At 34.4% G+C, this 17,361-nt stretch overlaps 2 protein-coding genes across 2 annotated transcripts; one reads left to right on the forward strand and one right to left on the reverse strand.

Annotated features, from left to right (window-relative positions):
* Positions 1 to 4,186: 4,186 nt before the first annotated feature.
* Positions 4,187 to 8,627, reverse strand: LOC149405779 (uncharacterized). Its single transcript, XM_089608055.1, has 14 exons — positions 8,342 to 8,627; positions 8,181 to 8,228; positions 8,023 to 8,083; positions 7,829 to 7,861; positions 7,615 to 7,739; positions 7,312 to 7,446; positions 7,118 to 7,194; positions 6,794 to 7,032; positions 6,341 to 6,397; positions 6,087 to 6,255; positions 5,926 to 5,983; positions 5,755 to 5,840; positions 5,612 to 5,668; positions 4,187 to 4,736 (listed from the first exon to the last, which is right to left on the reverse strand). The coding sequence occupies exons 1-14, from the start codon at positions 8,505 to 8,507 to the stop codon at positions 4,641 to 4,643; spliced, it is 1,407 nt and encodes a 468-aa protein (XP_089464181.1). The 5' UTR covers positions 8,508 to 8,627; the 3' UTR covers positions 4,187 to 4,640.
* Positions 8,628 to 11,987: 3,360 nt separating this feature from the next.
* LOC149405780 (plant UBX domain-containing protein 8-like) lies at positions 11,988 to 16,806 on the forward strand. The gene is made up of 12 exons (XM_089608054.1): positions 11,988 to 12,092; positions 12,273 to 12,389; positions 13,114 to 13,184; positions 13,529 to 14,102; positions 14,225 to 14,302; positions 14,614 to 14,732; positions 14,852 to 15,071; positions 15,185 to 15,388; positions 15,471 to 15,602; positions 15,941 to 16,084; positions 16,215 to 16,271; positions 16,372 to 16,806. Exons 2-12 carry the CDS (start codon positions 12,306 to 12,308, stop codon positions 16,477 to 16,479), a joined length of 1,791 nt encoding a protein of 596 aa, XP_089464180.1. The 5' UTR covers positions 11,988 to 12,092; positions 12,273 to 12,305; the 3' UTR covers positions 16,480 to 16,806.
* The last annotated feature ends 555 nt before the right edge of the window (positions 16,807 to 17,361 follow it).

The raw sequence follows: 17,361 nt of genomic DNA on the forward strand, positions 1-17,361 counted from the left end.
ATTAACCCGAAGTAACCGAAGGACTCGAAAGGCCCAAAGAAAACAACAAACCCGAAGAACACGAAGATCTCGGAGAATAAAGCGAACCCGAAAACCACTTCAGACGAAACAATTCAAGAAGCGATCAACTTCACCATCTCTCGATCCATGTGCGATCATAGGGTCCGGCCCTAGATCGAACCACGTGTGATTCTAAGTGTTTAACCCGAAAACGGCGTTAACACATTCACTGTTTTTTTTAGCTTCTATTTAATTATGAATCGTGTTATGAACAATTAAAGCTACTATTTTGGCCTTGTCATCCTTAGAAAAATCATTTGTTTACTGATGATCATAAACAAACACCTGAATCTTATTTCACTATCAATATCTTGCCTGGCAATAGCCATTTAAAAATATAAACTATAGTATACTTGCACTAACGTATATCTATACAACACTTTCAAGTTAGCCGGCTTAGTATATTTGTGTATAATTTAATTACACACGCATTTAAAAGGCTAAATTTATCATCTGTTTTTGTTCTAATGTTTTTTTAATTTTATTTTTATATGTGTTATCCAGTTAAATGGAGTTGGCACTAGCTAGCTATATGTGTGTGTGTGTGTATATATATATATCACTCTCTACATTTAGTATGGGAATATTGCGACTTTTTAAGATTTATATATATATATATATATATATATATATATATATATATATCACTCTCTACATTTAGTATGGGACTATTGCGACTTTTTAAGATTTTTATATGTATATATATATATATATATATATATATATATATATATATATATCCTTGATATGCATATTCCATTTAGTTAATGTAAATGACCTTTTTAGTAATTTAAAACGAAGTATGCTAAATATATGTGTATATTTATATGACCTTTTCTTGTCAATAACTCAATAAGTAGTAATTTAAAGCGAAGTATACATAACACATATATTTAGCATACTTCGCTTTAAATTACTACTTATTGACAAGAAAAGGTTATTTACAATTTTATTTTTTGATCGAAAAAGGTCATTTACATTAACTAAATGGAATATGCATATCAAGGATATATATACATATAAAAATCTCAAAAAGTCGCAATATTCCCATACTAAATGTAGAGAATCAGTTACTTAAATTACAACAATCTGATACCTTTATAGTCATTAATCAGTCCGAGCTATTTCTCCCCTAATTCTATAAGTACATATGCATTTTTTTTTCACTGCAGAATTTAATTTCCTCCACAGCAAAGCATGCATTGCTATATGTATATAAATGTACATATTATTTTTTATCCTAAAAAATAATTAGGGATCACGAAGCGAAATATAACTACTTTTGTAATCACCTAAAATAATCAGAATATGAATGGTATAACAAGTTAGATTGCTATGGTTATGAGAGTTCTTTATTTGTTAGAACATTATAGATGTATAAAAAAAAAAAAAAAAAAAAAAAAAAAAACACTATTAATTCTATATGCACGTCTGTATGGTGATGTATGACGTCGTTTATGATACCAGAAACTAGTTTGACAAAATTTGATTCACAAATTAGTTTTAAGGTATATACAGTCACAATCTGATCAACTAGGCCATGTCTAATATCATTATGTTTTTTTTTTTCCTTTCTATTTTTGCTTGATTCTAATATCATTGTGTCGATCTTTGGGAAAGTTTATGGAGAAAGGGAATGTTTTGATTAGAAGAGTTCACTGTTCATCAATCATAAATAAAAAAAAGCATCTTTATTATATTTGTAGATATTTAGTTTACGCGTTTGATTGTTATATATGAATCCAAATTGGTTGAGTTAACTGTATCCAAGGATGTTTAAAGCTATTTACAAATATCCAAGATTCCTTGGAGATATATATATATATATATATATATATATATATATATATATATATATATGCATCCTTGAAATTCAACATCTAAATAGCTTTAAAATATGTACATATATAAACAAGTATTTAAAATTTTGGAAGTATCGTCAAAATAAAAACCTATAGTTAGGATATACCTAAGTTATTTATAATTTAAAATTGTATATTTTTTTATTTAGGGTTATAATATAATTAAGCTAATTTCTTTAATGAAAGTTATAAGTTACTTAAATTAGGATATAAAATTTAAGTTTCTTATGTGATCGGTTTCATTATAGGTTTTAATATTTATAAGAAAATGTCTAAAACATTACAAATCAATCATTCGAGGACAATTTTATTAAAAATAAAATAATAAAAAACAAATGGAGGGATTCAAAAAAAGTAATATAAAGATCAAAATATCACTCGTGTGCTAATTCTAAACTATTCACACTGAAAATACATTAACTTTCTTCTAAAATAATTAACGAGATAATTATAGCATTGAAGTAACATACACATATGTAAACGTAGGTCATGACTCACGAGTATATAATTATGTGAATGGGTGGTTGAAACTAGACGTTAGCTATATGTGTATTGTATATATATATTTGTATGTACTATATATATGGAACCTTTGTGGATATTCATGCTCATCTAAGGTCTTATATATAATGGCCTAGTAATAAAATACAATAGTAGCATATCATCTTTTTGTTTGCTTTCATTTACTTCTCCGAGATAACATATAAAATATTTAACATTACAATTCACGTGTTTGCTAACATATACTCTATGTTAATGAATGGTAACATTGGCATTGTTACAGAATTATAAACTTTTGTTTAATAAAAGGGTTTATATACGTAAATTTACCTGAAGTAACTCTTTTGCATTGACTTCTACGTACGACTAAGTATTTAATATATATTTTTCTCGTATATACTTAAACTACTCTATTTAGCTAAAGATACGATTATTCAGTTTCTATATAAAAAATTCTTTAACAACGTGTTAGGGGAACTTATCTAAAATAAAGAAAAAAGAATATAACACGCACAGCACATTATTTTAGATAATACAAATATATCATAAATTTTCTAACAATGAAAAATTAAATATCCTCTTTAATTATACTATCACATATACATTCTAATGTGTGTGCTTTTTCATTATAATATGAGAATCAAAGTGTCGAATGTTAGATATAACTATCATTATTAAAAATATTTTAAATAAGAATAGTTAAACAAAATCATCCCGCCGGGATCTCAAAGAGTATAATTTGCCCCAAAATAATGGTAATAATAATAATAAATTATAATAATCAATGTATACGAATCTAATTCGACAAACTTCATATGAGACATTTAAAATATTTTTTTGTTTGTTTAGAATGTGAGTTATTGTGTCAATGTTTAGTTATCGTTATCTTGTTTGTTATCTTGTTTCAAACGTGAAAGTTTCTTTTACCACCCCAGCATTTTTCGCTATATTATTACATTCATTAATAAGGTATAATGTAAATAGTGTGACTGTGACCACACGTGTAGATATTCAACAAATGTTTTTTTTTTAACCATCGTCCATGACAACTCTCATAGCAAATAGGAGTGTTGTAGAACTGCTCTAATGCCAATAGATATACGTATAACATAATTCAAAATGTGGAGTGTTGATATCTTTGTAGAGCCATAATAAAGATTAAAAATAGAAAGAAAATAAATTAAAACAATACAGCTAATTAAGCTGGAAACTGTTCGTCAAGACCTAGGGAACTTGAACAATCCAGTGGCATTAAATATACATGTGTATGTATGTGTGTGTATATATTCCTTGGGGAACAATCAAATATCATCCAAGTTCATGCACTTCGGCAACTTCTTCATTCAATTATGTCAAAGGCCACATGACCCTAAACTTAAAGCCATGTATTATGCTTTAATCTTAATTATCTTTCCTCTTTCTATCTTTATTTTTATTTTTAATATCAAGGAAGTAGGTAGGCAAACATTTTACCTACTACTACTAACTCAACATAACTAAAGATGGATAGGGAAAGTACAAATATTTTGTGTATGATCATATTCTCTTTTAATCACTCTATACGTAAAAATGGTGAGATGAAATGAGGGACATTTTAGTGCATGGATTCAATGAGTGACGTCACCAATGATGTAAGTGAAGCTTTTACTATGTATGGCAATAAGAGTTGAAGAATGGTCAACGAATTAATGGAACTCAAAATACGTGATTGGTTGGGGCATGTGGGCCCTTATGTCTTACTTCTTGAAATTTGGATGGAGAGAGAGGGAATTTTTAATTAAATATAAAAAATCAAATAACTTTTGAGCTTAAAAATTTGGCAGATACAGGTGATTTTTTTTTTCTACTCATCTGTAAGTCAATAAAATAAAACTTGTTGCCATTCCATTTTTGTAGAGACTCCAAACCAGGAATTTTTACCAAACTATGAAATCAGCCAAATAAATTGACACTTTCTCTACACTCAATTGCATCAGAAAATAAAACCCCCCCAGAACTGTAGTCTAATCATTGTGATCCTCTAAATCAGTTGAAATTGTGTTTAGCCTTTTGATCGATTTGGGTTGCAACGGGTCTTTCGAATCGAACTCTTGGGGGGGCTCTCAAAGGCGTTGAGGTCCTCTGCGACTTGTGGGCGTGTTAATGGAACTCGAAAGAGCGATCGAGCACGACAATTCTTCTTCTTTTTTTTATAGGGTTTTACGAATCGGTCGAGATTCAGGTCTTGATATCTTGTTGCTTTGCGAGCGAGAGATTTGTTAGCTTCCTGTCGTGATTCAGCATTGAACTTACACTCTCAACCACCAGAATGATCTGCAGAGAATTAACACAACATTCTCAGTCTCTATATTTCCGATGCAGCTAAAAAGGTTTTAAGACAATTGTTTGGTTTGCTCTGAAACTTGCTTCCTAATTCTCTACTGTGTCTTAAAAGTACTAGGTCTGAAAGAAAAAAAACGACGAATCAAGAAGACCCAAGTAAAATTGAACTGTATCAAACAGGAACTACTGTTTCGGTTCTGGTTCTGATTATTTCAATTTCTGTTTGAATCGGATTGAACTGGCTATTAATATTATTTATCCTACTTATAATTTATTTTATATCTATATATATTTAAGAAGTTACTAATTCTAAACCCCAAAATTTCAAGAGACCCAAACCAGTTGTGTATAGTTTAACATTTGTATATTTTGTCGCGAGGTATCCTAGTACTAGGTATGAAGAAAAATAAACCCGATAAATCAAGTAGACCCAAGTCGAATCGAACCGTATCAAACAGGAACTACTGGTTCCGTTTTTGGCTCTGGTTATTTTTTGTTTGAATTGGACTGAACCGGTTATTGATAATATATATATAATGTTTTGTATACAAATATTTACAAAAATACTTATTTTAAAACCCTAAACCTACAGGAGGCCCAAACCAGTTGTGTGTAGTTTATAGGACTAATAACATTTGTATATATTTGCCGTGATATGTATTATATATAGAATTTGTGGTTTGAACCGAACCAGAACCGAAATGAATTGCCGGTTTAGTTCTTAACAGTCCAGTTGGGTTATCGGTTCTGCAGCCTTTTAAGAACCGAAATCTTCGGTTTGGTCCAAAAGTTCAACGAAAACCGAATTTGCGTATTCAAATAAACAAATAAATAGAAAATGGAATTTAGCCCTAAAAGGAAAATACCTGCAAGCAAGCATAGGCTATGGCGGTTGCGAAGTAGAAATTCGCATTTCCAGTGCCCTGAAACATCAAGATTAGGAGAGTCCAAGATTCATGAAACTATTCATTAGACCACTCTTAGCAGTTTGAGAGATTGTTTTGCTTACCCTCCATATCCACAGGTTGTGCATCACCGGGCTGAGGAGAGAAACCCCGAAATAAACGCAAAATAGGAAAAACGAGAACTTCATTTCTGTTTGATCATCACAAATGCAGAAGTTTCAAATACCAAAAAAAAAACTATTGAGTAAAAGATTAGTATGAACCAATAAACTTACCGGCTAGTTCATTAACAAACAGTCCCAGCAAGCCAAGGTACAGAGCCGAGTCTCCAACCTGATCAAAATTGATTAAAAAAATGACGATTCAGATTTCGAGATCTCGTATTTCCGTGCACACACATCAATGGGGAATCTTTAGGAAGAAGAAAAGGACTCACCGAAGGATAGGACTTGAGGATTGAAGAGATCATGATGAACACAAAGGCCAGAAAACAGGGACGGTGGTTCAGCCGAATGGCCAACGGCAATATCATAAACAAAATGTTTGTGTGGAAAACAATCAGAAAGAAATTTCTGAAAAAATCGAAAACTTCTGCGAAGAAGTACCTGCGTTAGGTCAGACGATAGTGATTGCATTAGCACTTAAATTTATATAAGAAATTCAAAAAAGAAAACCAAATTCAAGGCTCACCATAGTACACCTATATTTGGGGATAAATCTGGGACGGTCAGGATAAACCCATAAGTTCTGTATAAAAAAAATAAATAAATAAAAAAAAGAAAAGAAAAGAAAAAAGATATACAGATATATGAATTAAAAACTAAACGAGCATTGTCAATTCGACATAAGAATATAGGAAAAAATTATACAAAATAGCCATTTGAAACCAAATGATTATCAAAATAGCCAAAGTTACGGTGTCCATATTAATATTTTTACGCTGTCAATATAAAAATACGACCCCTGCTTATAAGCAATTTACCACTCAAAAAGTAAGTATCGACACCTTGTACTTGCACTTTTTTTTTTTTTTTGTAATTTTATGCCATTTCATTAAATTTAGACAAACTTTCGCTACTTTGCAAAATCAATAGTTTAGATTGGCTATTTTGCTAGAGCACTATTTATGAACACCATTTATACCTCTTGAACATCTCACGAAGACCATCATACTGATTAACACACAGACCACACAGAACCAACACGTAGACCGACCAGAAGTTAGACCACACCAGAAACTTCAAAACCGGTTTCCAAGAGAAAACAATTGCTCGATGGCTTTGATCACTCGAAGAAGGCTTTTCTTCAACTTTTCCATATCTCGGATGCAGAAACAATTTTCTCGGAGGAGTTTCCGGACCATATCCCAATAAAAGAATCACCTAGGGTTGACCAAGACTTACTTATCGTCGCAACACTGGAAAAAAAATTAAACTTTAAAGTGGCAGAAAAAAAAGGGAAACATACTGGAATAAGTAAAATCGCGGGGTAAAGGGAGAGATGTGTTGCCACGACCCATCCAAAAGCCGCCAGAGGAGCTTTACCTGAGGTTCATCAGAATTCCCGAGCAATATTAGAACTTTATATAAGAAAAGGAAAAAAAAAAAAAAAACACTTACAAGAACGGAAAAAAAAAAACACACAAGTATTAGACTTCTTACGTATACAAGCCCCGTAGAGAGACAATATGACAGCCAAATTCTCAATCGGAGAAGTCGAAGACCCGACACACGCAGCTATTGCAAAAGGATTCCACAAATAGACCAGCGCTGCAATATCCCGAGAAGGAAATACATCTGAACCAATGTATTGATAGATAACACATCACTAAAAGTTGTATAGCTAAAATTGTTGTTTAACTTCCTTGGTCTTAGCTTAATTTAACACACTCATTTTTGGACATTGATAGTTAAATGAAAAACCAAAGCTTTTTTTTTTCAAATCATGAAATCCTCGTAATTTACCCGAGTTTTTCGACAGAGAATCGAGCCCTAATGACTTCAAGCGCTGGTTGTACGAAACCTGAAGAGTCTTCCCGATATTACGAATAAGAAACGCGTTCAAAACATCTGCGAAAACGAATACCAAACTGTATCCGGACTTGTGTCGGTATCAACTTCCAAACTAAAAAAAAAAATAAAGTTCTTAAAAAAAAAGAGAGATGAATAAGAAACTCACCTGCATAATATATGATTGGGCAGTCCTTCAACTCTACAACAAAAGTAAATATCAATCATTTACAGATTTCTACAATCCAGCTTTGACAGCAATTTTATGTAACTTTTATATTTTTCACATCTATGACACAATTAAATGTAAATTTAGCCGCAAAAATAGCACAAGGATTGCTAAAATGAGCTAATTTTTATCACCTTTTCACTGTGAGTGGTCCAAGAAGAGAGAGCAACAAAGGAGAGCCGTGGTACATAGATCCTGCCAAAACAAAAGACAATTTCAGAAGAAATTTATCAGATCCCAAACTAAATCAAGAGCTTAGTAACCATAATCAGCGAAAATTGCAGTGAAGTACCTGCATAAGGAGAAAGTGACGATTGCTTCAACCAATATCCCTCGGCCACTTCAATTCAACCAGAAAACGAAAATGCGAGATAATTTAGTAAAGGAAAATCCGTGACCTAGCTACGAAAGCGTTGAGCTTGAGAGAGAGAGAGAGAGAGAGAGAGAGAGTACGGCGTCGAAGACTGGTGAGAGGTGTGGAGAGTTCGGGGCGAGAAGAGAGGTTGAGATTGTTGGGGAAGAAGATCAGAACCAGTCTGAGAGCGATCGACGCCAATAACCATCTCCAGAATCTTCCTTTCTCTTCGTGCTCTTCTTCGTTCTTCTTCTTCTTTGCCATTTTACTTTGGATGGCGATAGAGGAATGGAAAACTGTTGGAATTTACAGAGGTCCACACGAGAATTAAATTTGCAGTGAGGAAAAAAAAAACACAAAAATGTTGTATGTTTTAGACTTTAGTATACTATAAAAAGTCTTGCAGGATTGTAATTAAAAAAAAAAATTGTTTTTTTATAACTATTTTTTTCAATAGAGTGTATGATTAAATATAGGAAATCTTTTAAACTTTGATAAACAAACTAAATCTTTAGGGGTAATAAGTCTTTCAAGTTATATAATATATATAAGGAAAAATTGTACTGAAACTTATTGATTATAAATTTTTTTTTTTTAATAAACGGATTTTCCATTAAAATTTGGTAAAAACTCATTAATACATGAGAATATCACCTTAGTACAAGGAACACCAAGATCTAAGTCGAAGTGAATCTAACACTAAGATCCGGTAAAAGTACGTTATGTGCATACTTCCGACAACGAGAAGAATTACAAGCACTAATAGAGCACACAAGAGGCTCGTTCAAAAACCCAAAGATTGGCGGTGGAAAAATCCAACCAACCTCGGTCCGATGACCACGAAGAAGATGACTCTTCCACCTGCATAGATCAAGACCTAACAGAAAATCCACTACGGATAAGGAGACTACGGCTAATCCGGCTCCAAAACAAGTCAAAAAAACCAAAGCACAACAATAAAAATAAAGATTCACTACAGTACCAGCATGAACTAAAACTAAGAAATCAAAACACAAAATATTATCTTCGTCATGCTCAAAGAAAAAGAAAAAGCTCTCCAAGACATCCCACCCCACAAGGACCGCGACGAAGGCACCCTCGCCGAGGAGGAACCGAACCACCGAGACGACGAGGCCGGCGTCGAACTGAGCCATGGACCCTCGATGGACCGCTTCTGCCTTCTCCGGTGGAGCACGATGAAGAACACAGCTGCTGCAAGAACCTCCGGCGGAAGCGCTGCACCAGTCCCGGTCGAAGAAGAAGACAGAGCCAACCTCCACTACGGACCCAAAATCAGATCTGAGATTTCAGATCTGAAAATGCCTCTCGGTCACCGCCTTGCAAGTCGTGCGAGGTCAAGAGAAGATCGATGCCGGAGAAGCCACCATTCGCGAAGAAACGCGACCTTCGCCTTCCCCCGGGTCGGAGTCGTACTATCGACGTCCGGTTCCCAGGGGAGCGGCGGCAAGAAAGCAACTAGGTTTTAAACTTTGGAGAGAGAAAAAATCGTTCGAGCTGATATTATACTAGCCTTATTTTTTTTATTTTTTATTTTAACTTATTGATTAGAAAAATAGACAAATTTCAACTTTTCAACAAATTTAGATAAATTTACGTTTTCAAAATTAGATAAATTTATGTTTTCAAAAACCAATTTATTGATTAAATTTTTTTTCGATTAATATAAACAATTTATCACTTAAAAAAATATCTTGGGGTAAAAAAAATTTGAAACCATATTACTGCACATTTTGACTATTTCATTAAATTATGACAAACTTTGGCTATTTTGCAAATTCATAACTTTAAATTGACTGCTTAACTACATTTACACATAAAATTACAAAAGAAATCGAGTCTAAAAAAATTTAGACCAACTGTGGATCAAGCCCATGAGTCCAAGAAAGTGGGCTCATCTAAGAACTTGGCCCAATTATCTATCAATTTTTCCAAGTTCGACCCGATAGTCGCTCAATCAAAGGATCACATAGTGCTCGAAGGTTAATAACACATATTCATCATATTAGTCAACTTTAGCCATGTCGAATAAAATAATTGTTACAACAAATTCACACATATTGGCATGAAACACTATGACATTAAATCAAAGGTACAAACAAACGAAGGTTGTAGCCATGTGGCTCCAACCAATTAACACTTTCTGCTACGTGTCACTATCAAAATCATTCCTTGTATTAATTTATAACAATCGACAAAAATAGGAAGAGAAAAAAAAAAGGTGGAGCAAGAATCAACTTAATCATTCTATCACATGCTTACAACGAATCATATTAATATCGTGCAAAAAATAAAAATTAACAAATGAATACATGAAAACAAGGATAAAACTCAATATGTATTATTAACAATAGTCCAATAATTTTTCTTCTTCTTTTACTCACCGTATTTATTTATTTAGAGAACTTTTTTTAGAGTAGATTAATTGATATACACTAGCTAAATATATTTTTGACACAAATTTAAACTAAAATGCTTTTAATTCCAAATAAATAATTTTTTTTCTCATTTCGACTCTATTTTTTTTTTTTACATTCTATCTATTTTATCTATTTCCCTTTGTCTCTTTCACTTCCCCAAAAATCCAATAAAACACATTTATTATTATTATTATTATTTTAAAAGACAACGATTTTTTTTTATTGTGTTATTGGATATCTATTTTTGCATCTTAAATAACACTATGAAATGATTTGAGTTTCAAGATATCGGACTAATATATATATATATATATATATATATATATATATATATATATATATATATATATATATTACCATGGATTCCGATGAAAATTAATGCGTTTTTTCAATCAAACATGCGTAAAATATATGAAGGAAAAAAATCAATTTTTAGTACAAAAAATGTTTTTGAAGTGATTATTGGGCTTTGGAAATGAAAAGGAGATAATAAGAGATTGATATAAGTGTTAGGAAAAAAAAAAATTTGAGTGTTAAAATGGAGTTGAGAGTGAAAGGATATTATATTTGAAGTTAAAGGGAAGACAAAGTTAGGTGAGATTTTTGTTTCGAATAAGAAACAAGTTTTATTATTAGTGACATATGCAAAAATGTTCAAACAAATCCCCATTCAAACAATGGTTCTTCGAGTATACAACGAGAAGAATAACACGATGGACAACTTAGTTATAACCCCTTCAAACTCTGACATAAGAGCTTTATAGTCATTAATACATAAACCAAAAGACGAACACATTTGAGCATTGCTACACACACCCTAGAGTCTAGACGACTTAGAGACAATCCATCTCGGTCACGATTCGATTCAATCTTTTTATTTTTATATCCAACACAAAAAACTGTTTTTTTAGTTTCATGACTTCAAAAATTTGTGGAGTTTTGCAACATTTTTCTTCGACAACCGCTCCATTATGGTAATGAGCGATGACATTTCTCTAGAAAACAATTTTAAAATTAAAGGCTTATGCTTTACAAATTTTGCTAAAATAATTAAATAATTAGGTTATAAATTATACAACATGAAGAATAAAAAATAAAATATTAAAAAAAAACGTTAACAAACTTACAGAAATTGAGAAACGATTATACTCGTACTAGACTTTCTCAATATATAATCTAGCAATTTGGGTAGGTAGGGCAGATTTCAAAATTATTTATCATTTCTTTCTTATAAAATAATTAATTGATTTTATGTATATTACCACTTTTACTTATGGAACAAGTTTTGGACATAAAAAGCCAGTCTTGATACCTTCCAAAGCCAAGAAAGAAGCGTGCTTGGATGGAAGATTGGAGAAAATAGGAGCACTTTCACTGTTTTACCCTCAAATTAAACACAGCCAGTTTCCAGGTAATATAAATAAATAAATAAAAAAAAGCATACACAAAGCCAAGCCCATCCTTTATTCTTTTTCTATCTACAAAGTCACCGATTTTATTATTTATTTTTCGGTTAAAAAATTAAATTTTTTTGGAACTCCAGAGAAAATCTCAGAACCAACTGAGTCCGAGATATTTTGTTTTCTTACAGAATCGGTGGAGCTCTGATTCAACGAGGGTTTCAATGGCGAGACACAATCAGGAAGCGATTGAGACCTTCATGAGCATCACCGGAGCGTCTGAGGAAATCGCAGAGCAAAAGCTCGAGGTATTTTGATTTTTTTTTTGTTTTCTTCACTTTGCTTTTCGTTTCCCGAGTTTTTTTCTTTTTCTTTTCCGTTGGTTCATCGATGGATTGTGATGGTTATTCTGATTCTAAGTGTCTGATCGAATTTTCGTTATCCTAAATTAGCTCGCCTGTGAATTGCGATTAGGTTAGTATTGTTTAGTCCCGAATTAGGGTTTCTTCGGCAGTGACGATGGGTTCTGAGTTTGGGAATTTTTCATAGGTGTTCGTTGATTGGAGATGTGTCAGTATTGGATGTTGATTTTTGTTACCAAAAGATTGAATCTTAAGCTTTGCTAGTTAGTTTTTCTAGGTATTAGCTTTTGCTTGTCAATGAACATATATATCTTGAATCGTTGTATTACAGTCTGAAGAAGTGTATGTTAAAGTTCAATAAAAAGAATAATAATTTCAATGGAGAACAAATAGAAGAAGGGATATAACGACACAATTGTAGTTTTATAGCCACCGTGGTGCTAAATTTCTTCGCATATAATTTCTAGCACACTCAGAGAAATTATGTAGATGATAAGCTATCTAATTTTCTTTTTCTGGTGATATGTTTGTAATATTTGACTGAAATCTGGTGTATTTGCACGAGATTAAGTAAAAGCTGGGAGATTATTAAATCTTTTTTCTTTAATGTACTGAGTGTCAATTTCGTAAAAATAAAGTGGATTTATTTTTTCGTTTTTCTGAAACTCAGGAGCACGGCGGAGATCTCAATGAAGCCGTGAATGCACATTTTGCCGAAGGAGACGGAGGTGCGGTGAGAAAGTAAGTATTCTTTAATGCCATTATTTAAATTTTGTGAATGAAGTCCGATTCTCGCTCAATGTTTAAAATCCCGTTTTTGAGGCAGAGTGTGATGATAATACCCCCGGATCACGAAGAACATGATCGCGACGATGATGGAATCTCCAACTTTTAAATTAGCCATTTATATAGAGTCATAAGTTAAATAAGTATTTGAGAGTTGGACTAAGTTTTACGAGCCTAAAAATTTCTTAGGCTTACGCCTCGCCTCGAAAACGGAAATCCCCTCGATTACCGTTTACGCCTTTTAAAAATTTGTTTATCGCTTTTGCACGGATTCTGACGTTTTAAATCCCCGCGTCCAGTGCCCGCGCATTACCCATTTCCGCTCCAGAAGATTTCATGGACATCGACGACGATCCGGCAGAAATCGGGCCGTGGGGACTTCCTCCGCCTCGGCTTCCGGCGGCTGCCGGGATGTCGAGTCCCTTTTCTCTGCTCGACCCAGACTTCAGGAGAAACCTCTTCGATCCGAGCGCTGACTTGGCGAGCTCCGAGCCTCTCGTCACTCACCCGAGGGAGGTGAGACAGATACCCATAGAAGTCAAGGACGGCGATAATCAGCCGTCTGGCGGCCCTTCTGGCGTTGTCATCGAGGACATCACTGATACGGTCCGCTCTCACGGCCCTCGTAATCGCGGGACTGTGATCATCGACGACGACGAAGTCGACGACGACGATGAAGAGGCTTTGGTGTCTCTCGGTGGGCAGAGGAGAGATGTTGTCTCGGCTGGCGGGCCAAGTGCTCTCGGACCGCCTCGTCGGTCCGAGGACTTGCAATATAACGATGTCGAAGAGCAAATGATTCGAGCTGCGATCGAGGCTTCTAAGAGGGAGGTTTCCGAAAGCCTTCCCAACCAGCAATTTGATGCGGATAATGTATGTTTTCCGATATGAATATATAACATTCACATTCGTGAGTTGTTTAGAAGGGAAAGGAAAAAAAAAAAAAAAAAAAAAAACTAGATGCTGTAATTATTAACTTGGTTCTTGTGATTCAGGATGTGATAAACCCGGGAATTGAGCATGCTCAGTCAGAAGATCCGTATCTTGCACAGGCAGTTTCTCTGTCACTGAAGGTCCGTTCTTCCTTATGCTACGCAGGTTTCGAGGGTAGAATGGTAACAATATATATAAATATAGCAATAGTAGAAGTTAGGTAGCCGATGAATTAAGGAGGTTAAGAGGGAAAATAAATGGAAATTGTACGAAATAATAGATTGAGGAAGAAATTCTTATATGGAGAGATAACTTATGTTTATGTTTTCAGACATACAATAAATACCAGTTCATATCAGACCCACACCAAAAAATAATTAATCATCTTTTTGAAAATAAATAAAAAAGATATAGTACTATTGACTAATCCAAAATTGCGAATGAAATCCAGGCAGCAGAGCAAGAGAAAGCTCTGCGGACACAGGAACAAAATGTCGGCAGTTCATCAGAAGGAGCATCAAAGGCTGCCGTGGTGGAGCAAAATAGTATTTTCAGGACAACCAATGGAAGGTAGGTTTGTGTATTATGCTATTATCAAACACCTTTTGTGACACCATTTTTTTTTTTTTTACGTACATATATTTGGTGCCTGGAAAATGATTCGATGATGTTGCTTTGAGGCACTATAGGTTGGAGCCAGGAAGTTCATCTGTTCACGATGAAGTCGAAGATGTTGACGAGCAACCTCTAGTAAGGCATAGATCGAGACGTACGTCTTCCGGCTCCGCGGGATCGGCAAAAGACGTCGATGTCCTCGAAGATTCCACACCTCCCTTGAGCCCTAGACGGCCCGCTATGGGCGGCCCTAGTAATCCGGAGCGCAACGGCGATGCCTTTCATTCCGAAGATGTATATATTTCACGTTTCTCGTATTTTTGAAAAGAAAAAAAAAATCATGAATAGTTTTACAGCGAATTGAATTTCTGTTATACTTTTTTTTTTTTTTTTTTCCGGCGCCCAAGTGGGGAGGCATTTCGTCGTTGGAGCACGATGAAGCGGTTATGCTCGAGGCTGCCATGTTCGGTGGAGTCCCCGAAGAAACAAGATATCGATATCCTTACCCGCCTCATCAGATGATGCGCCCCGAGGGTGGTCGATACCCTCGACCGATGCCTAGGCCTCCTTCGCCCAATCTGACAGCTCAGCGGTTGATACGTGAACAACAGGTTAACTTTTTTTATTATTATTTATTTTTTGATGATTCGGTCTAATTTTTAATTTTATTTTATTTTTTGTTGCTCGTTAAAGGATGATGAGTATCTCGCGTCTCTGCAAGCCGACAGAGAGAAGGAGCAAAAAGCTAGAGAGGAGGCTGAAGCTCGTCTCGAGGAAGAGAGGAGAAAAGAGGAAGAGTCTCGGAAGAAATTGGAGGAGGAAAAGGTAAAATTTTTTTTTTGTGCTCAATTCGTCCTTTCTAGAAGTAAGAACAACAGAGTTCCCGAGTTATCGGCGTTCAGTTTGGTATGTGATTTTTTATATAGTAATGACTATCTAGACTTCATTTTTTCTTTTCCCTCCTATTTTCCATGTTCCAAACACACCCTAAATATTGTGGGGTCATATTGGAGAGTTAGGTACTAAACCCTAGTTGGTGCAGTTTATTTCTTAAGAAAAAAGAAAAATGAAATGAAAGATATACTGATAATGAATCTAGTTTGACAAAATTGTAATAAACTCAAGCACTTATTTTTAATTGTTGATATGATTGTGACACTCAGGAATTAGAGAGTTTACTTGCTGCAAAAGAAGCTGCTTTGCCTCAAGAACCAGCGTCGAACGATGAGAGAGCCGTAAACCTCTTGGTGCGAATGCCAGATGGCAGTCGCCGTGGCCGTCGATTTCTCAAGTCGGACAACTTGCAGGTAATATTTCAATACGTTTGTAAAGACCGAAATAAAAAAATAAAAAAATCAGTTCATCCCAGGTCTCTTTCAGTTGCATGGTTTTAGTGAAACCTTGATTGACCCGTGTTGCGATTGTTCTTTTTTGCAGTCTCTTTTCGACTACATGGATATCGGCAGAGTAGTCAAACCCGGTTCTTACAGATTGGTGAGCAAAATCTTTTCCCTCGCTTTCGTATGTACTATTATTCTATTGAATTTTGGTCAATTAAAAAAAAAAACCCCGTTTTACGAATTCTCTGGAACAGGTAAGGCCGTATCCGAGGCGAGCCTTCGAGGAAGGTGAGAGTGGTTTGACGCTGAGCGAGCTTGGCCTAACCAGCAAACAAGAGGCCTTGTATTTGGAGTTGGTTTAGTGGCTCACAGATACAAGACTCAATGAACTACACTCTGTTGAAACATTGTTTATTTATCTAGAATTTGAGATACATAGGCTCACATCGATGAATTGGATATGGTGTTGAAAGTGCATGAAAATTTGGGGGAGATGAGAGACCCAAAAGTGTGGGAAGAAGATTGATAGTCATTCCTTCTTCTTTCTGTGTTTCAATGGCTGCCTTTTTGTGGTCTGTTCTGTTGCCCATGTACATATTTATGGCATATAAAGATGTGGCTATATACGAATAGTTATTTCCTATTTGTTCTTCCTAGAGCTTTAAATTTATCTAAGATGCTCTATTACATTTTCTTGTGCACCCTGCTAATTTTATGTGAATCTATTGCTATTTAATATATTTTTTTTCTTAAAAAAAAAAAAGCGTGCCCTTTTCTTTTACTCTCCATCGTGTTCTCTCCGGTGAGAAAGAGTGGATTTAGGGTCGAGATTATTTGTGCGCCGATGGTTTAAGAGGTGCGTGCGTGTTTGATAGGTTGAGGTATTAGATATCACTCTTCGAATGAGTGTCGGAGCGTTTGATAGGTTATCAGATGAGTGAGAGCAAGTGTCGGCTCCGTCGAAGATAGGTTTGGAAGGGAAAGAGAGAATAAAAGAGGAAAAATTGATTGATGGTTTTTCCTTGTTGTGAAAGTTATCAATCAAATGCCTATAGAATGGGAGAAGTGAATGTAATGCAAAGTTATCAATCAAACGAATACAATCGATTAGCTTTCTCTGACATTCTCTATTTTCTTCCTAAATCTAGGGTTTATGGTTTAGTTATCAATCAAATGAGTATTTTCTCCCATTTTCTAATTTCAAAACAAATTAGTGAGAAAAAATAACATCATACATTTAAAGG

This window comes from Urtica dioica, chromosome 2 (assembly GCF_054948205.1).
Source record: "Urtica dioica subsp. dioica isolate 48M chromosome 2, U.dioica_male_clone48M_v1_H2, whole genome shotgun sequence".
NCBI classification, from domain to species: Eukaryota; Viridiplantae; Streptophyta; class Magnoliopsida; order Rosales; family Urticaceae; genus Urtica; species Urtica dioica.